This window comes from Ovis canadensis, chromosome 11 (assembly GCF_042477335.2).
Source record: "Ovis canadensis isolate MfBH-ARS-UI-01 breed Bighorn chromosome 11, ARS-UI_OviCan_v2, whole genome shotgun sequence".
Lineage (NCBI taxonomy): Eukaryota > Metazoa > Chordata > Mammalia > Artiodactyla > Bovidae > Ovis > Ovis canadensis.
The window spans coordinates 51,152,669-51,173,846 of NC_091255.1; the positions used below are offsets into that span (position 1 = coordinate 51,152,669).

Here is a 21,178-nt window from a genome sequence, read left to right on the forward strand (position 1 = left end):
CATGAACTGTGGAGTTAGACCAGAGCTTCAATTTCATCATTGCCACACCATTGACACAGTAACAAACTTTAGGCAAAATATGTAACTTTTATGACCTATACTTTATCCACCTCAGGATGTTGTTATAAGCATGAAAATAAGATCATATATGTTAAGGGTTAGCACAGTACTTTGACACACAGGAAGGAATTAATACATATTATGGAAAAAATAAATCAGATAAAGTCTATTTGTTTATTTTTTGTTTGTTTAAATGGAATTTTGGGAGCATACAGTTCTATGCATTTTAAATATTTATATTTATTTGTTTTGGCTGTGCCACATCTTAGTTGTAGCGTGTGAACTCTTAGTTGCAGTATGTGTGATCTAGTTCCCTGACCAGGGATCAAATCTGGGTCCCTTGGATTGGGAACGCAGAGCCTTAACCACTGGACCACCAGGAAAGCCCTATTTATTTTTTTGCTAATACCATGTGGCACACTTTCCAGATTTTTACCCAATGGCACTCTCTATCATCTTTCAATTATCCCACTAAAGATAGTTCCAAAACCACCTAGCTGTATAATCTCATTGTAATTGGTAGCAGAAATTTTATCAAGGTATTTTATTCTTTACCTAAGCTCACCCTATTGTGTGAAAGTGAAAGTTGCTCAGTTGTGTCCGACTCTTTGCAATCCCATGGACTATACAGTTCATGGAATTCTCCAGCCAGAATACTGCAGTGGGTAGCTGTTCCCTTCTCCAGGGGATCTTCCCAACTCAAGGATCAAACCCAGGTCTCTCACATTGCAGGGGGATTCTTTAACAGCTGAGCCACCACGGAATCCCAAGAATACTGGAGTGGGTAGCTTATCCCCTTTTCAGCGGATCTACCTGACCCAGGAGTCAAACTGGGGTCTTCTGCTTTACAAGTGGATTCTTTAGCAGCTGAGCTACCAGGGAAGCCCCACCCTGTTGTGTAGAAAGCAGAACTATGTCTTTGACAAGTCCAGCTGAACCTATTCCCTTCTAGCTCTCAGTGGACTGCCTCCCCACATAAAGGCAGGAGAATTTACACTGCTACATGAGGTCTGTCCGCCAGCAACGGTCCATCTGGCTGATTAACTCATATAAGACATGAGCACCTTTATGTGTTGTTCCTCCTACATTTATATGCAGTTAAAGGGAGTCAGCAAAGATAGGGTCTCACGCACACACCTACAGCTCCAAGTCCAACAAAGCAGTTTCAGACTCTGAAATCTGAATAGATGATGTTTAGGGCAACAAAGCCTTCAATGTTCTTCACACCTCACTCCATGAAACTAACTTCACAGTGCTACTTCTGCAAAATCAGGGCGCTCCTTACGAGCAGAAGTCATGTCTCATCCACACTTTGTGACCCTCAGGGTGCTATATACCAGCTCACGTGGTTTGTGTTCTCTGGGGCAGAAAGCCCAAGGACCATTTCCTGCTCAGATTTCCACCAATTTCAACCATGGCAGAAGAATTTAAAAACGTACCAGCAGAAGGAAGCAGTCTGTGCCACACGGTTCTGGCTCAATCTTGATTTCTTTGTTCTTGCGTTTATACACGTTAGGGGTGGCATGGAAAGCTGGAAAACACAAAACTGTCCTGTTGGCAATGGCTCATCTGCTTGACAGGAGGAGGAGGAACAAATGTGAATCAGGGAGCCACTGGAGGAGAATTTAGATATAAACAGCTATCATCAAGGTGAATCATGCTGAATCATTTCTGACATCAACACAATTCTTCCAAAGCTAGAGGAAACTCAGGGACAACTGTGTTGCTGGTTAATCTGTCCTCATCGTGTGAAGCACGCCACACTATAACTACACAAGAGAAAAGAGAACTGGCCCTTTGTAAAACCATCATCGGATCAGAAGCCAGGAATTCCATGGGAGAAACTAAAAATAAAGAGAATGAAATGGTGGCTGGGGATGGAAAACAGGAGAGCATTTCAGAGCAGCCCACTCACGGTGAAGGAAGCAGTCATATTTGAAGCAGCGCCGGCAGAAGAGTGTGTGGAAGGAGTGCAGAGACTGCTCCCGCTGCACAGACTTGGCGTTGGGGCCGTCGATGTTGGGTGTGCACTGTGGGGGGAGCGCATTGGGGTCTGACATCTCTGTGAGCTCTCGGTACCTGGTTCGGAAAAGAGAGGTAAGAGTGCCTTCCAAGGGACTGTCTCCACTGAGAAAATGCAGACTGACATGGGGAGCTCTACTCAGTGCTCTATAATAGCCTACACGGGAAAAGAATCTAAACAAAAACGAAAAAGACCGAATACATGTACATGTGGGCTTCCCTGGTGGCTCAGTGACAAGAGAACCGGACTGCCAATGTAGGAGGCACGGGTTTCATGGGTTTGATGCCTGGGTTGGGCAGATCCTCTCGAGAATGAAATGGCACCCCACTCCAGTATTCCTGCCTGGAGAATTCCATGGACAGAGGAGCCTGGTGGGCAACAGTCCACGGGGGTCACACAGAGTCTGACACAACGTAGCGACTAAACAACAGATGTATATGTATAACTGATCCACTTTGCTAAAACGAACACATTGTAAATCAAATATACTCCAATAAAAAGCTTTTAATTAAAAAACAAAAAAGAAAATGCAGACTGAATACTGACAGTTATCCAGAAATGGTCTGCCAAGGGAGAAAAGGGAAGGTGGGTGGTTTTTTTTAATAGGTCTTTATGTATAAGCAGGTAGGTTCACCACTGTAATGATGCCGGGCTCGGTGTGTGTGTATATGAAAGTAAGGGAAGGCAAATCTTTTCTAAGTATGGTGCTGGAGTAACTCTCCAGTAAAGTGGCAAAATCTTAAAACTTCTCTGCCCAGATTTATGCAAAAGCCAGCAAACGATGACCTTTAACGTGTGAATGGGCATTTAGAGGTAATCAGAAGTGTAGGCAAATCAAAATGCACTTACCAAAAATGAGACTTTTTATAACCCCCAAAAAAGCATGTATGCAAGTTTTGCCTGAGTGGTCTACATGGCCTGCGGAGGGCAGCCGTCCTACCTCTCCTTCATGTCGTCTGGGACACCGTTCTCAGGGAACATCGAGGCGATCGCACTGAAGATCATGTCATTTGGGAACTGTTTCTTGGAACTCTTTTTGCTGCCTGGATTGGAAACGATAAACAGCTTCTGAGTGCCATACAGAAGCACACAAACAAAGCTAGTGGATCATCTTGTACTTCTGTCACGGCGTTCTGATTAGAGCTGCTTTTTAACTCAACCATTGACTACGTCAGAATACAGAAAGGTCAGTGCTACCTGGACCTATCTAACAGGCTACTGGTAGATAAGGAGATCAGAGTCATCTACATGTTAACAACGAAATCCACAGTCCAGGGGAATTCCATGGTGGCCCAGTGGTTAAGACTCTGAGCTTTCACTGCTGAGGGCCTGGATTCAATCCCTGATTGGAGAACTAAGATCCCACAAGCCTCATGGTATGGCCAAAAAAAAAATCTACAGTGTAAGACAGAATCTGGAAGTGAAAATAGAAGTTTTTATGGAGAGGCCCAAGTATAGAAGTACCTACCATAATGGTGACGCCAAAGAACAAGATGGATACTGTAAATTTGTTATAAGAAGAGAAGACACTTTGTGTCTAGACATATGGTATAATTAAATAACAAAGTACAATTAAATATGAAATTAATTAAATATTGTTTAACGTGGGAAAATGCTCATGATGTAAGATTAAATAATAAGGGATATAAAATTACCTATGTGTATACACACATATGTGGTATGATACTAACTTCGCCTACCATATATATATGTTGATTTACTTAGGTACTTTTTAAAAACTGAGATAAAATACACATAATACATTTCAAGTGTACATGTGTATATTTTTATATATACATTTTTTAAGTCTAGAAGGAAATATTAATACTAAAAAAAGCTACTTCTATGTAGCATGATAATAGGGTAATTTTACTTTATTCTTTATAACTTGCCATATTTTTCAAACACACTATTTTTTTTTCAAACACACTATTTTTTACAATTAGAAATGAACAATGATTATTGTCTAAAGTTCTCCTACTTTTTTCTTCAGCTAAATCACAGCTATCTTAAACCATCAGTCAGTAAACACATTCTCCTTTTAAGTGGACCAGGGAGAAGTGCCAACAGCCTTTAATAAGAAATAAACCTCTCTTTTGCCTTCTTCCCTTTCCCTGTCACTCCAGGTGGAATAAGGAGGTCATGCTCTTCACCTTCAATAGCATGTCGTTTTCTCTTTCTTGTTACTGGCAGATCCTCTTTGCTGTCATCTTGCTTTCCATCTGAGGTGTCATTGTGCCCTTCTTCATCTTCATCCGAGTATTGATTCAGAGCATCTACCAACTCCAGGAAAACAGCATCACTGATCAGGACAGAGCCAGGAATCATCTCTGAAATATAAGAATTAGATGGATGAGCAGTGGTCATTTCATACTCCATTAGTCCTCCTTGGAAGGTTTTCCTGTATTCACTCCTGAGACTCAAGATAATGTATGTATATTTTTATGTGGACAACCAGGGAGTTACAATAATTTGATTGGTTCTTACAATTGCAATGGTTCAGCTGGCTAGAGTGGGAAATCCAGCTATGGACTTTATTTTTACTGAGGTTTTCACGTCCTCAGTAATAGATCAACCTGTATTTATGGTCCAAAATATCACAAAAGTGGGCCAACAATACAAACAGGACAGAGAAAAAAATGATGAAAATGTACTTGGTTTTGCAAGTGATGGGTCAATAGTAACTTCGCTGACTCAAAAGACAATATACTTGAAAAAAAAATCATACTACATGGGGTTATACTATTAATACAACTTAGGATAAAGCCTCAGAACACTAGAGGGCACTGTGTATAAACAATGCATTTCAATGGCATCACGACAGCATTCACAATTGTCAGAAGAGCAGGTTGAGGCCACTGGTTTGCAATCTATGAAGAGTTTTCCCCTATCTTTCCCCTTCTTACACACTAACAACTTTTTCTAAAACTACAACTAAATACAAATGCCTTGCTTTTGAAATCATACACAAGTTCCTTTGGCCTTTGTCCTCTGAAGTAAAAGGTTTTTGCTTTAGTCTCCGGGTCTTCCCTAAGTCACCAAAAGGTCGGCTCCAGAGGTAATGATTAAGAAATGTGAAGACATAGAAACAAAGAATAGCTGTTGGGCCAGGAAACTGGTAACAATTTAGACTATAAACCTGCAACACAGCAGAATCGCTGTACTCCCAGTTCCCCAAAAGAAACATAAAGGCCTGACACACATTCCTAAGTTGTTTTATAAGAAGCAGACCTCCCACCAGACAAAAACTGCTGACCGCAAGCATGAAGACCCTAGACTGGCTGAAACCAGAAGGTTGATGAGGATTGAAACTTCACCCAGATGCCAACCAATCCAAGAACTGGGCACAACTGATCATACACCCTGCAGTTCTCTCCCTCACACTGCCTTTAAAATCCCTCTCCTGAAAGCCATTAGGTAGTTCTGGTCCTTTGAGCTTGAGCTGCCCCTTCTCCGTGCTTGGTGCCCTACAATAAAGATTGTACTTTCCTTCACCACAACCTGGGGTCAGTAGATTGGCTTTATTGCACTCAAGTGAGCAGACCCAAGTTTGGTTTGGTAACACTTTTAGGAAAGTCAGAATATTATTGCCAACTTCTGGGAGATCCAGGGAGTATTTGGATCTAAGAAGAGAGGTTATGCTCATTGCCAGTACCACAGAAAGGGAAGCAAAGAACAAAATAGCCTTGGATGGATTTATGGCAGACTTCTAAGACCAAACTTATTTATTCACTAAATTTTCTCTCCACCCACTGGAGAGAAAATCATATTACTATATAATCATTACATTACTATACCATCCTTTTATGTCTCAACTCTTTTTTTTTTTTTTTGGCCATGCTGCATGGCTTGTGGGATCTTAGTTTCCTATCTATCGACTGAACCCCAGGACCCTGGAGATGACAGCATGGACTCCTAACCACTGGACCACCAGGGAATTCCTCCAAATCCTCTTAAAATTTAACTGGGGTTATTTGTAATATAAAATGTTTACTCCCAGCCATGTGGTGACATGGAAACAGTCTTCAGTGTATACACCATGAGGCAGCAGATAACAGCAAGCCAATGATACATGAAACAAGAGGCACCATCCTAATAAAGTCCTCTCCTTAGGAGCCCAGAGCCACTACCTTCTTCACCGTGGACTTTGCCATCGTAGTTATTGATCAGCTCCTCAATGAAAGTCTCATCTTCCTCTTTCACCTCATCTCCCATGTAGGGGATATTGCACAAAACTGTCTCATCTTCCACCTGAAATCAAACCAAATGTAATTCATTTCATGAACCAGCTGTGCATCTCCTCTGTCCTGTTTTTTTTTTTTTTTCCTCTTTCCTGTTTAATGGAACCTGTGCTGAACCATTTTTGCTGCTGTAAAGCTCCTAAAAATGCCTTTGGTAACAAAGTTCACTACATTTTAAAGACCAGTCATTTTGGCAACAAAGCCTCAAATGGAAGGGAGTCATGCTACTCTTGGAAGAAAAAAAAGTCAGCTTTACTACCTGAGGATATTAACTACCAAATGTTAAGCTGGATGTTAAAAATATTCCCACCAACACCTAAAATCTGACAACACATTTCTTTCTCATAGTGATTCCAGCTATTATGTCATTTAATCCACTAAACTTTGTGAAATTGGTACAAATATCACATAAACAATAGTCTAAAAGGTCTTTAATTCTAATTCTTCTCATCAGTAGAAAGACAGATGAAAAGGAAAACTTTCAAGAGTATAAACTACAACATAATTGCAGTAGTTAAAACAGAAATTGGCAACCATAAAATATTTGTATATTCTATTATACAGACTAAGATTAACCTCCCATAAACATAATAAAAATTATTATTACAACTGATATCACTCACCCTCAGTGAGAACCTAAAGTTAATTGCAGAATGAGCGATGTATATTTTCTGGCAATAAACAATATGAATGGATTTTGTTTTGTGGTTCAGCAGAAAACAGTCATTTTCAGATCTATAGCTATCAAGTAGAGTTACTCTGAAGTTTTCTTCTAAGTTTTCTTCTAAGAGATGATTTCCTTCTGTAAACCTATATCCTATTCCAGTCAGCAGAACTGCTATCTGTCACCAGACACAATAAGCGATGGCAGTATTTAGCGGCCTGATTATCAGAACCACAAATAATCCTGGCAGGAGTCAGCATAAAGCCCCAGATGAAAGGACTGGAGATCCACGTGTGCCTCTGCTATCTCAGTTGCTTTCACAGCATCTTGCCTTTAGGGGATTAAGAAAGGATTGCTCCATCAGCAGGGAGCTGTCAACCTGCTAAAGCCTGAAGTGTCTGATTTAGAATACATTTAACTGCACGCAATGTTATAAAATTGGACCAAGGTAGTAAAGGAAAGCTGGACTCCTGCCCAATCTCTTTCATTCAGAAAAGAAACAGCATCAACTCTGAAGTACACTCCAGAGAACGCAAAAGCTAACAAGTTAGAACAACTTGCAATATGTGTTTTTCAGAGTCAGTAAATCACAAAAACATTCTGCCCTGCAAGTCCAAGCTTTGTTAAGTATATTCTGACAATCTTTACCCTGAGAGGAGTGCCAGCATTTCAACGTAAAAAAAAAAAAAAAATCATTCCATTTAAACAATCACCATAGTACTTTCAATACATACCATGAAGTTCTGCTGGAGAGGGGACCACGAGTACATGATGGGAACCAAGGCAACTGTGTTCAGAGACCTCATTAACATGTGCTGGCTTGCAAATCCTGGGAAAATGCTCTCTATGGTACACTGAAATACAAGCAATGACATGGAAAGGGAAGGCAGGTCCACAACCCAAGAGAGAATCTTGAGTTTCCTTCCAAAATTATCCCAGTAGCCTTCTAATTCCTACAAGTGGATAAGCTGAGGGTTTTGTAACATCAAGCTCCTAAAAGGAATCCCTGTGGGAAGCAGGAACTGTCTCTTATTGCCCTTGGCCTCCCATATTTAACTGTTGTTCATCTCCATCTAAAACTGTTGATCTCTTTGGGCTGTACCTGACAGCAAAGGGCCTCTGAGTGTCCTAGGAGATGAGAACGAAGACAAGAAAGTTTTCCTGAAGACCTAAACTTTAGACAGTGGACTTCCACTTAGCTGCAGAGCTGATGGGGACAGTACAGGGGGAAGCAAAGTAGTGTAGAGATTATGGTCACCTTCTGCTTTGGGAAAGAAAAGTGCCCTTCATAACCTATCTCTTTTTTATATTTTAGAAACATCATCTCTATAAGAAACTAACAGAGTGATGTTTTTAGTTTACAAAAAGGATGTCCTGTTGACCATATTGGTCAATTACCCACAGCATTCCTTTTCCAACTTCAAAATAGCTGAGGTACCAAAAACGCCACAAAAGAGGTTGCTTTGAAGCTTGTATACAGAGCCCAGGAAAGTAGACAACAAATGTCTTATTTTTCTAGGTAAAACTCATGATTAAACTCATTATCTGCAAAGAACAAAAGGCAAAACCGTTTTTCTTTTTTTTTTCAGTAATACAATTTGGTAATGAGTTTGATGTCCTTTTGATTTTATTTATTTATTTATTCTCAGGCTGCAGCCCAGAATATACAGGATCTTAGTTCCCTGAGCAGGGACTGAACTTGTGCCCCTTGCATTGGAAGTGTGGGGTTTTAATGGCTGGACCACCAGGAAGTTTCAGTTATTCTTTAAGTTACAGGTTCACCATCCCAGTTATTCAAAGATGACTACAGTAATTGTATCCATTGTCTTTATTTTCTAATAATAATAGGTGTGACCCCATGGACTGCAGGCCACCAGGCTCCCCTGTCCATGGGCTTTCTCCAGGAAAGAATACTGTGTGTGTGTGTGAAGTCACTCAGTCGTGTCCGACTCTTTGTGACCCCTGTGGACTGTAGCCCACCAGGCTCCTCCGTCCATGAGATTCTCCAGGCAAGAATACTGGAGTGGGTTGCCATTTCCTTCTCCAGGGGATCTTCCCAACCTAGGGATTGAACCCAGTTCTCCTGCATTACAGGTGGATTCTTTACCATCTGAGCCACCAGGGAAGCCCAATAAGCCAGAAATACAGAAAAGAAAAGAAAAGAAAAAAATCCTTAAATCCAAGGAAAAGAGAAAGGCCAAGGTGAGACACTGGAATTACCTTTTTGAGAAAAGGATGCCCACTCACAGGCTTCATTAACTGAACAGGTTGGACACGAAGCTTCTTCCATTCTTCATTGAGGATCTGGGTTTTTTCTTGAACTTTTGCAAAATTTGCTACATAGAGAGCCTAGCAGAGCCAAGGAAAAACTTGTTAGGATTTTAAGAGAAGAGTTAAAAGATAAAAATAAAAAATCCAACCCCTCCATATTGAATCAATTTATAGCCTTTCACTTGTGAAGTATTTTTACCTTTGCACCCATATTCGCCTGAAGCCGTTTAAGCTGCCGAAGTCGCATGTATTCAGACTTAACTTTCCTCTTCCAGTAAGTGATACATTTGGAAGTCGGGGGATTTGGTATATCCATTTTGCTGTAATCTAAGAGAGACAGAGATGACAAATGGCATTTTACTTCCTGGAAATGACGCATTCCTCAAATTCAAATAAACATGGTCAGTTATGCTTTCATTCCCATTACATTTATTCACAAAAACAAGATTTGTGTAAAGAACGTAAATCTATGAGTTCAACAGAAAGTTCCAATTAAGAAAAGATTTCATATCAGTAATGGCTGGTCTGATTACCTAAAAGCTTAGCCACTGTCCTCTGTGGTAACGTGCTTTTAATTTAGCTCTCACTTTCACAGATATTTAGAAACTTGGATTACTTGCAAATGTGGAAGCCTGTTTACTACTTTGATTAAGAGAAATGTTTAGCAGGAACCAAGTTAATATCAAGAGCTTCATGGAAAGATTCACCCACACAAGAAAACTATACCTGCCAAACTGCCTAAATCTACCAGATATCTAGCAATTAAGGTCGAATATGACAACAACATAATCTCATGTCCAAGTCACCGGCATGACACATGGAAATACATAACACTGCCAATCACTGTTTGTTTGTTTGTTTGTTTTTTGAGGCACTTGAATTAAAGTTCAGTTTTAAAGAAGTACTTATTGGACCACGCTCTACCTACCTCATAGAATGCAAGGCGAAGGGTAGGGTTTTACAAGTGGCTTCTGTTCTTCAGAGGAATGGCAAGACACAAAGGCAAAATAAATGTTGAGCTTTTCAAAAGAGAACAGACAGTCATTTCAAGTCAGTGGAGCATAGTCAGATCCTCAGAAGGATGTTCCCCAAAAAACTATGAAGACTTTAAAGTCTCTGCTACCACAGCATTTGCATGTAATCAGATCCTAATAATACCTGATGCCATTTGAGAAGGGAGCTTTATTTTATTAAATTCTATCTTTCCAGGCATACAAACAAATATATTCTCACAATTACCAAGTGCACTTTTCTGCTTTTCTGCACCAATTTCTAGGCTCAGCCACCAGGCCCATCAATTACTTTAGAGAAAGAACAAATACTAAGTACATGTAAAAATTCAATAAAATCTACAAGATTTTTATTCTATATCAGCTACTTAGGTTTCCTGGAGAACTAATTCTATTATTTCACCTAATATACTAAATTTCTAAAAACATTACGAGGAGCTATAAATGAAAGTTGCTCGGTCGTGTCCAACTCTTTGGCACCCCATGACTACAAAGTCTATGGAATCCTCCAGGTCAGAATACTAGAATACTGGAATGGGTAGTCATTCCCTTCTCCAGGGGGTCTTCCCAACCCAGGGATTGAACCCAGGTCTCCCACATTTCAGGCAGATTCGTTACCAGCTGAGCTACGAGGGAAGCCCAAGAATACTGGAGTGGGTAGCCTATCCTTCTTCAGAAGATCTTACCGACCCAGGAATCAAACTGGGGTCTTCTGCATTGCAGGCTTATTTTTCACCAGCTGAGCTACCAGGGAAGCCCCTAGAAGGGGCTATGAAGAGCCAAAATTTGAAACAGAAACTAAAGTTTAGAAGCATGTGAAAATTACCTGTTTTCACCCATAAGAAATAACAGCACAGACAAGAAAACAGCAAAATTCAACCCAAGGTCACAAATATGCCATTCATCAGATCATGACTATCATACCTCATTCAACTGGACTTTAAGAGAACTATATCGGAATGTTTCATTTGAAGAATCAAAATGGATGGGTGTAATGCTATATTAAACTCAAAGAATACATCAAGGAAGGACAGGACTTCCCTGGTGATCCAGTGGTTAAGAACCTGCCTGCCAATGGAGGGAACATGGGTTCAATCCCTGGCCCAGAATATTCCACATGACGTGTGGCAACTAAGCCCATGTGCCACAACTTCTGAACCTATGCCCCAGAACAAGAGAAGTCACTACAGTAAGAAGCCCATGTACCACAGCTAGAGAAAGCCCTTGCACAGCAATGAACACCCAGTACAGCCAAAAATAAAAAATAATTAATTTTTTTTAAAAAGGCAAGACAGAATAGCAAAGAAACAGACAGACTCACTATGCTCACTCTTAATCACTTGTAATCAACTGATTCAAGCTCTTAAAAGCAATTCTCTGTGAGTTAAATATTATCTCTCTAGGGGAAGGGAATGAAACACCACCATAATCTAAGAACTGGAATCCCAGAAGCTAAAGTGTTGGGTTATTAAAAAAAAAAAAACTTAAGCAATTCTGAATTTATTTCCTATAAATTACAGCATCTCTCTTTCTCTTATATCTTTTAAGTATGTTTCATTCCTCTATGAAATGGAGGCCAAAAGAGGGACTCTTTCTTGGAATTAAAAAACTATTTAATAACATATACCCTGCTCACATGTAATATTAAGTAGCTGCCCATCTAATTTCTGCCCTGAACAAGCTTAATAATAATTTGATCCAGGAAATGAAAAAATGGTTCAAATCTAGGATAAAACTGCCTCCCTAAGAAACCTTAGGTTACCCTTTTCGAGACCCAAATGACCCCCAAATTTATTCTGAACTGCAATCCCTCTCCCATTGCTTTTGGAACTCATTTCCCTTTTTTGAAACAGTAAGCTTAAGGGAGGTCTAGGAGTTCCCTTGCAGTCCAGTGGTTAAAACCCTGCATTTTGACTGCCAAGGGTCTGAGGTTCAATTCTGGTCTCAGAACTAAGATCCCAAAAGTCTCACAGCTGGATAAAAATTAAAAAAAAAAAAAAACCACAAGCAGACAAAAATGAGGTAAAAATGGAGACCAAGTAATGGAAAAGAATCCATAGCTGCTAGTATATATGTGTGTGTAGATTTCTCAGAGGAGACAGCCACAGGAAAACATCAATATTTTCATTGAGAAAATAAAGAAAGGAAGTTACAGGGCTTCCCTGGTGGTTCAGTGGTAAAGAATCTGCCTACCAATGCAGGAGATCCCTGATCCAGGAAGATCCCACATGCCAAAGAGCAGCTAAGCCCAAGCACCACAACTGTCGAGCCTGTGCTCTAGAGCCTGGGAGCTGCAGCTACTGAGTCCACGCTCACTTATAGAGCCTGTGATCCACGACAAGAGAAACCGCAGCAAGGAGAAGCCTGTGTATCAGAGCTAGAGAGCAGCCCAGGCAACAAGGAAGACACAGCACGGCCAAAAATAAGTAAATAAATAAAATTCTACATACACAAAAAAGGAATTACAGCTGAAACGTGATCTCCTATAGTCTGTCAAAAGAGATGATAGTAAGCATACCAGAATAGTCTAATAATCAATGGCACTATTTCTAATTTTACTCAAGTGCTTTATTTGGCCAGAGTAGTACACACATATACATGAACATATCATTGGGTTTTATCCAGTCATAACATAAAATAAGCCACCCTTCCTTCTTTTACAATTAAAGTGACATTTGAATCTCATGTGATCATGAGCCAATATTTATTTTGCTTGGCTTTTTAATGGTTTTTCAGTATCTCTAACAGTTTATTTGGCAGTTAATCCCCACAAAGTATATGAGGAAGATGAGACATACTGTTTGGAACAGATAGGTATGATTAAACACAGCCATAAGATGGGTTCTCATAGCACTCGAACACTAACAACTATCACTTCAAAAATTTAAAAAAAAAAAAAAAGCAAGCAAACAAAAAACTCAGCATTTACTAGAACAGATTAGGAGAAATAGGTTTATTCATCTTAGGCAAAAGAAGTGCCACACAAAAAAATACTTTAAATTTTACTGTATCTGTTATTTAATTACTTACATATGCAAAACACTATTCACATTCCAGTTAAGTACTAAGCTAAGAGCTTTTCATTACGTTCACCTATACATTGAAAATAAACTCCAAAACATATGCTGTCATGGTCAAGAAGTTTAAAAATAAGTCTTTATATGAATAACACCTACAATTCAATAATAAGATGGACACCAAATAAAAAGTGCGCCAAAACTTTGAACAGATACTCCACCAAAAAAGATATAGAAATGACAAATAAGCCACAGAAAGATGCTATCATTAGTCACTGGGCCTCCCTGGTACCTCAGGCACTAAAGAATCCACCTGCCAATGCAGGAGACTCAGGTTCGATCCCTGGGTTAGGAAGATACCCTGGAGAAGGAAATGACAACTCACTCCAGTATTCTTGCCTGGGAAATCCTGTGGACAGAGAAGTCTGGCAGGCTACATACCCCAGACCATGGGGTCCACAAAGAGTTGGACATGACTAAGCAACTAAACAACAATCATTAGTCATCAGGGAAATGCAAATTAAAACCACAATGACGTAATTATTATACAACCACAAAATGGCTAGTATTAAAAAGATTTATAACACCAGTGGTGAAGGTGTGGAGCAGCTGGAATCCTCATATACTGCTGGTGCAAATGCAATATGGTACAACCACTTTGGAAAAGCTTGCCAGTTGTTGTTTTTCCTTTTTAAAAATTATTTGTTCATTTGGCTGAGCGAGGTCTTCCTTGCTGTGTGGACTTTTCTCCAGTCGCACTGATCGGGGGCTACTCTAGATGCAGTATTCAGGCGTCTCATTGCAGTGACTTCTCTTGCTGCAGAGCACAGGCTCTAGGGCACTTGGGCTACACTGGTTGTGGCCCCCCAGCTCTACAGCACAGGTTCAATAGTTGCGGTGCACAGGCTTAGTTGCTCCTTGGCATGCAGCTTCTTTTCAGATCAGGAATCAAACCCACGTCTCCTGCTTTGGCAGGCGTTTTCTTTACCACTGAGCCACCAGCGAAGCCCATTTCCTTTTTTTTCGGTTTTTGGCCATGTCACAGCACATGTGGGATCTTAGTTCCCTGAGCAGGGGTTGAACCCACGCTCCTTGCATTGAAGCATGGAGTCTTAACCACTGGACTGCCAGGGAAGTTCCCTTTTTAAAAAAGTTAATGTGTACTTACTACACAACCTGGCCTATAATTTCTAATTATTTATTGGAGAGAAATGAAAATAGATGTCCCCATAAAGACCTGTACACAAATGTGCAAAGCGTCTTTATTCATAATAGCCACAAAGTGGAAACAATGCAAACATCTATGGATTAGTGAATGTATACAAAGTGCAGTGTATACATACAATGGAATACTACTCTCCAATAAAAAGGAACGGACAGTTCCTATACATGAAGATGTACTGCAAACAGTTCCGATATATTGCAAAAGCCTTATGTTACGTGAAAGAAATCAGACACAAAAATTTTATACTTTATGATTATACTTATATGACTAGAATGATTCTAGAAAGGAATTACATGGAAAGAAGCATAAGGGACATTTTTGAGGTGATAAAAATACTTTGGTTGTGGTGATGGTTATATGACTATGAACTTTTTTTTAGTGCAGTTTTTAAAAAGACGTATTTGTTTTTGGCTGTGCTGGATCTTCAGGGTCATGTGGCTTTCTCTAGTTGTGGAGAGCAGGGTCTACTCTCTAGTTTCGGTGCTCGGGCTTCTTATTGTGGTAGCTTCTCTTGCAGAGTACCGGCTCTAGAGTGCTGGCTCAGTAGTTGTGGTGCACAGGCTCAGTTGCCATGCAGAATGTGGGATCTTCCTAGAGCAGGGATTGAACCTGCATCCCATGCATTGGCAGGCAGATAATCTTGAACCACCAGGGAAGCCCTAACTATGTACTTTTATGAAAACTCACTGAACCTCTGGGCACTGTACATACAGAAAAAAAACATCACTAACAAGAAGTTGTGACCCTGAATTCTTAATTTAAAATAAAATTATAGCATTAACATTTTCTAGTGTTGCTTTATTAAGAGAATCAGGTTGTGTGCATTTGAGACAACAGTGACAAAAATCAAAGCAGAATTAGCTTTTATGAGACCCAAGGAAAACGCTGGCTCTTAGGATGTACAACACTGATTCAGATGAGTTAAAGGAAACTCCTAACAGGCTACAGCTCTATCGTGACTGGTTTTGAATTACAGAAGCACAAGGCTTAATGTTTTCTGTCTAATGGGAATTCCCTGACAGGCCAGGGGTCAGGACTCCATGCTCTCACTGCTGAGAACCTGGGTTCGATCCTTAGTCAGGGAACTAAAATCCCATAAGCCTTGAAGCTTGGCTAGGAAAAAAAAAAGTATGTAGACTGCTCATTATCATTAATAAAACAAGACTTTTCAGTTATTCCATTCTGAATCAAAATATTAGGGCAAGTACGTCTGAGAACATAACACATCAGAGGCACTAAACTCTACCTCATTAAGGAACTCTTGCCTTCAAGGTTTGGAGTGATGAAATCCCAAATGATAAGACAGTTGGACTAAAGATGTTGGGTAAGAGCTCAATACACAGTTTGGTGAAATTAAAAATAAGCAAAACTAGGCATTTTCTGGAATGGAGGTATTCTCTGAAAGCAATTTTTCCTCTTAAAACCCTCTCCCTCAATCCTAACCTAATTATCTTCACCGTTCTCTACATATTTTCATTTTTAAATTTGTTCTATTATCTTTTAGATTCCACATATAACAGGAAACATACAGTATTCATCTTTTACTGTCTGACTTATTTCAAGAAGCATAATATCCTCCAGGTCTATCCACGTTGTTGTTAACTTGCAAAATTTTTTGTGCGTGTCACATTTTTACTCATTCATCTGTTGATGGGCACTTAGGTTGTTTCTATATCTTGGGTATTGTAAATAATGCTGCTTTGAATATTGGGGTGCAAATATCTTTTTGAATTACTGTTTTCATTTTCTTCAGCTAAATACCCAGAAGTGGACTTGATGGATTGTATGGCAGTTTTTTAAATTTTTTAAGGAATCTCCACTGTTTTCCATAGTGGCTGTACCAATTCACATTCTCACCAACAGTGCAGCAAGGTTCCCTTTTCTTCACATCCTCACCAGCATCTGTTTGATATCTTATTGTGGTTTTTATTTGCATTTCCCTGTTGATTAGTGATGATGAGTAGCTTTTCATGTGCCTGTTGGTGATCAGTGTGTCTTTTTTGGAAAAATACCTATTCAGACCCTCTGCCTTTTTTGTCTTTTTTCTCTGCAGTTTAACTGTCTGATGTAGAAATGTAAAGTGTTTTTCAAACGTTCAGTTCAGTTGCTCAGTCATGTCCGATTCTTTGCGACCCTATGGACTGCAGCATGCCAGGGTTCCCTGTCCATCACCAACTCCCGGAGCTTGTTCAAACTCATGTCCATTGAGTCGGCAACACCATCCAACCATCTCGTCCTCTGTCATCCCCTTCTCCTCCTGCCTTCAATCTTTCCCGGCATCAGGGTCTTTTCCCATGAGTCAGCTCTTTGCATCAGATGGCCAAAGTGGCTAAAACACTTGCCTCAAATCTTTTTTGGAAAGTAACTAATTAACAAAGCATAAACTTAAAAAAATATATATATATATATTTATTTATTTACTTGGCTCTGCCAGGTCTTAGCTGGAGCATACAGGATCTTTAGTTACAGCAGGTGGAATCTAGTTCCTTGAACAGGGATCAAAAGGCTCTGGCACTGGGAGTGCAGTCATGCTGCCAGGAGTGGAGGCAACAAAAGAGTGCTGCAGCTAAGATGCGACGCAGCCAAAAATAAACAGATAACTAATTTTTTAAAAGATGTATTGCTCACCTACTGTGTGCCTGGCACTGTTTTAGCATTCAAAGTGCATCAGTGAATAAAACAAGCCAACATTTCTCTGGGAGAAATAATTCTGGGAGAATTAATTCCAGCTATCTGTAATACACACAACTCAGCATGACAATAATAGTATTATTACATCTTTATAGATGATCTTTGCCTCTATTATAAATGCGTGCACGCACGTGTGTGTTTAAAGTACTTTATCTCCTCATACAGACTTTCTTCTACGCAATTAAGTAATCTTCTTTTATCAATGCCACACATTCCAGCTCTAGGGATTCCAAGGCTTAAAATAGACAAGCTCTCACAGAAACCTCTGATAAAGTTAGCACCTTCTAACGCTGGAAACTTCCTTTAAGTTTCTTAAACTTAGAAGAACCCGGTGGGGGATTTTTCTCTTCACAGGCATCATGGCAGCAAAGGCGGAAGAGACTCGCATTCGTGGCCATCTTCACACGCACCCATAGCTACCTCGCCTCTTAGCCCCCATCCTCATCCCTCTAGCTCTGGACTATCGCGATACCTAAGCGACTCCAGTTACAATCCCGTATTTCACCTATGAAAAGCCCACTCTCAATATTTCCACCGGCGGCACGAACACTCTTCCACATCCTTTCCCCTCCCCCGAAACAATTTCTCAGTAGTAACTTTTTACCGAAATAAGTTTGCTCCACATTTCCTAACAGGCACGTCCCAAATACACCACCTTGCCTTTGCTTCAAGGCTCTTTCCCTTACATTATTTGATCCCCAAGAGAATTCTGGGGTGGCAGGGATTGGCGAGAGACCAAATTTGGAGAGAAGCCTCTTACTCAGGGCCAGGACTTGGGGGAGGCGAGAGGGGCACAGAGCGTGAGAACCCGGAGGCACGCGGCACCGCCTGGACCCCGAGAACGAGCGCCCCTTTCCATTCTGCGTCTTAGGACCCTCACTCGCCTCACCCCGTTTTTACTGCTACCGCTTCCTCAACACCCCTCAAAGTCATCGAAAGCTGACCCCTCGCGTCTGGTCCTCCTCAAGTCCCCAGCAGTCCACCTCGCTATGGGCCCCCGCAGGTGCCGCCGCCCACCTTGCCCAACCCGCGCGGGGGTCCCGCCCACCTGGCCCACCCCGCCCTCCAACGGGATTTCGCGTTCCCGGGCCCGCCCCCGCCGCTCCTCCTCCTGGACACACCGCCCTCCCCGCCGCAGACGCGGTCCTCGCTTGGGGCTCGCTCGGCCAGCTGTCCTCTTTACCCCAGCTCTCGGAACGGGGAGTGGGCGCCCCGCTAAGCCCAGGCAGGCAATTGGTGTGTCCCTCCGCTTCCCCCTAGTTCTCTGACCCCTTCGACTCTCCCTCCCTCAGGCTCCCCGGTGGCGAGGTGCGGAGGCCCGGCCCCACCGGCGGGCCGGGGCTTGTTTACTCACTCACCCTCCATCCCGAGCCGCAGGGACCCACCGCTAGCACGCCTGCGCGCCGCGGCCCCGCCCCCGCGCAGCGGCCCCGCCCCGCGCCTCCTCCGGGCGCCTGCGCACTGCACGGCCCGCGCCCCGGTGGTCAGGCTCCCTGGGCTTCCTTCTTCGCAGGTCTGTGGTTTGGCGCCAGTACCCTAAACTCAGGAGTCGGAGGTGGTGCAACCCGCCCCGAAGATTTCTAAGGCGGCGCTGTCAGGGGACAGGAAGGGCTCTTGAGAAACTTCCTGGAGCCAGTATTATCTTCTTGAAGACCCAACCAGCGTTGCACCATCCCCACACACTGGTGACATGCCATTTCTCACTTCAGCATTTGACACCAACCTGCAACCCCTTCATACAGATCTTTGACAGATATTTGATTTACAAATGTCCCCAAACACCCGTCTAGGGCTCTAAGTTATCATTCTTGCTTTATATACACCGGGCTTCCCTATTTCTGTCGATAGTTTTCCCAGTCACTTAGATTCAAATCAGTTGCCTTGAGTCAAAGTATCCTCTCACAAGATACATATTAAGTTACACAAGGAAAAAAAGTAACTTTACAGGAGAGAAATCTAGCAGACATCACCTTAACCAAATGATCAAAGTTAATATCACTAGTGCTGAGATAGTATTTTTACTAAGTACCTCTCAATAGTCAATGAGGACACAAAATCCGTTCCACAGTAGTCTTGAAAAAATGCATAAGCTGAATTAACCAGCAGGAAGCAACAGACAAATCCAAAATAAGGGGTAAATTTGCACAATAACTGGCTAGTATCTTCAAAAATATCAAGATTGGGACTTCCCTGGTGGTCCAGTGGTTGACTGTGCTTCAGCTGGAGGGGGTCGAGGGTGCAGGGCAAAAAAAAAAAAAGACAAACGGTGAGGAACTGTTCAGATTGGAGGAGACTGAGGAGACATGACAAGTAAATGTAATGTGTGATCCTGGATTGGATATTGGTCCAAAAAAGGCACACAGTGGGATAATTGATGAAATTAAAATAAGATCTATAGATTAGTTAATAGTATTTCGTCGATCTGAATTCCTGGTGTGGGCAATCAAACTTTGTCAACAATTGAGGAAGTTGGCTCAAGGGAGTACAGGAAACACTCTACACTTGTAACACTTTTGTAAATCTGAAATTATTTCAAAATATAAAGTTAAAATAAATCTTAAAATGCAAATATACAGCACCTTAAATTTGTCTCCACATACTTTTTTTTCTTTTGGCTGTGTAATGCAACTGTGGGATTTGGGATCTTAGTTCTCTCCACCAGGGATTGTTTAACCCATGACCCTTGCTGTGGAAGTGTGGGTTCCTAACCATTGGACCACCAGGGAATTCCTGCTACATACATAATTTAAAAGCGGATAATAATTTTTTTCCCAAATAGTCATAACAACTCTGTAAAGTAGGTAGGGAGGATTTTAGTTTCCCACACAAAGCTATTCTGGCATAAAGGAGTTAAAAGATTGTCTTGATAAAAAATTACCCTATGAGGTCTCTGGATGTCAGATTTAGTATTTTTTTCCTTATATCAGAAATTTTTCTTTTATTCTCTTGCCTACACCCAATTCACCACCAAATCAAAGTAAATATTCCTTCCCACCTGGCAGTTTGCCATGATGTTCCTTTCCATTCCAAATGCCTTTTTTAGATCAGTGGTTCTCAAGCTCGGTTCACATTGAAGTCACCGGGACAGCTTTAATAACTACTGATTTCCTCCTCCCACCTTCAGAGAGCCTGATTCATTGGTCTGGAGTTTGGCTTGGGCTTCAAGAAGTCTAAGACCATCCCAAGTGATTCCACTGTGTAACAAGCTTAAGAACCATGGCACCAGTGGTCCCCAAGCCTTTTGGCACCAGGGACCAGTTTTGTGAAAGACAGTTTTTTTCACGGATGGGGGAAGGGATGGTTTCAGGATGATTCAAGCACATTACATTTATTCTGCTCTTTATTTCTAACCTAATGCTGCCACTGATCTGATAGGAGGTACCAGTGCATGGCCTGGAGGTTGGGGATCCCTATGTTACACTACATAAACACTTGTAGAAATAAAGAATATGGTTGAAAAAAGGCGGATGGGGTGGGGGGAGTGGGCAGGTGGCAGATCAAAAAAAAAAAAAAGGAATGTGAGTTACCTAAGGGAAGATGTTCAGAAGATCTGAACATCAGGACTGAGACTGGAGAGCAATTTGGGAACATCAACTCTGTTGGTAACTAACACCATGGGAGTGACCCACATTGTTTTAGGGAAGCATGAAGTATGCCAAGTGACAAGAGGAGAACAAATGTCTTTATTCTGCATAACAAAGGCAATATATTTACAAAAATATTTTGATGTGGAAAGGAAGGAAGGTGAAGGGATTTATGTCAAAGTTATAGATCAGAGTGTATAATCCATCTCAAATTCCACTTCCTCATTAACCCACCCATCCCCCAAGATCTCTCCCAGCTTCAACACCGTTACCACCTTACACTCACTACCAGGCTGTCTACCTCTTTCCTATCCATCACAACATTTGGCATAGGACTAAACCCAGGGTTTAATAATCTTTGTTCACTAAAGGATTATAAAAACAACTTTCCA

General features: G+C 41.3%; 1 protein-coding gene across 3 annotated transcripts in view; it reads right to left on the minus strand.

The window, feature by feature from the left end:
* EZH1 (enhancer of zeste 1 polycomb repressive complex 2 subunit) overlaps nt 1–18,754 on the minus strand; it is a 30,934-nt gene extending 12,180 nt beyond the window's left edge. The window contains exons 1-10 of one of the 3 annotated variants that reach the window (XM_069603800.1): nt 18,561–18,754; nt 10,188–10,230; nt 9,459–9,586; nt 9,209–9,337; nt 7,723–7,842; nt 6,214–6,334; nt 4,237–4,413; nt 3,024–3,126; nt 1,976–2,139; nt 1,500–1,591 (exon numbers count right to left, since the gene is read on the minus strand). In XM_069603800.1, coding sequence (XP_069459901.1) covers nt 1,500–1,591; nt 1,976–2,139; nt 3,024–3,126; nt 4,237–4,413; nt 6,214–6,334; nt 7,723–7,842; nt 9,209–9,337; nt 9,459–9,575 — 1,023 coding nt within the window. In that variant the 5' untranslated portion in view covers nt 9,576–9,586; nt 10,188–10,230; nt 18,561–18,754. Of the gene's footprint in view, nt 1–1,499; nt 1,592–1,975; nt 2,140–3,023; nt 3,127–4,236; nt 4,414–6,213; nt 6,335–7,722; nt 7,843–9,208; nt 9,338–9,458; nt 9,587–10,187; nt 10,279–18,091; nt 18,194–18,560 lie in introns of those variants that run through there. The other 2 variants (XM_069603798.1, XM_069603799.1) reach the window with 2 other exon arrangements.
* Nucleotides 18,755–21,178: the final 2,424 nt, after the last annotated feature.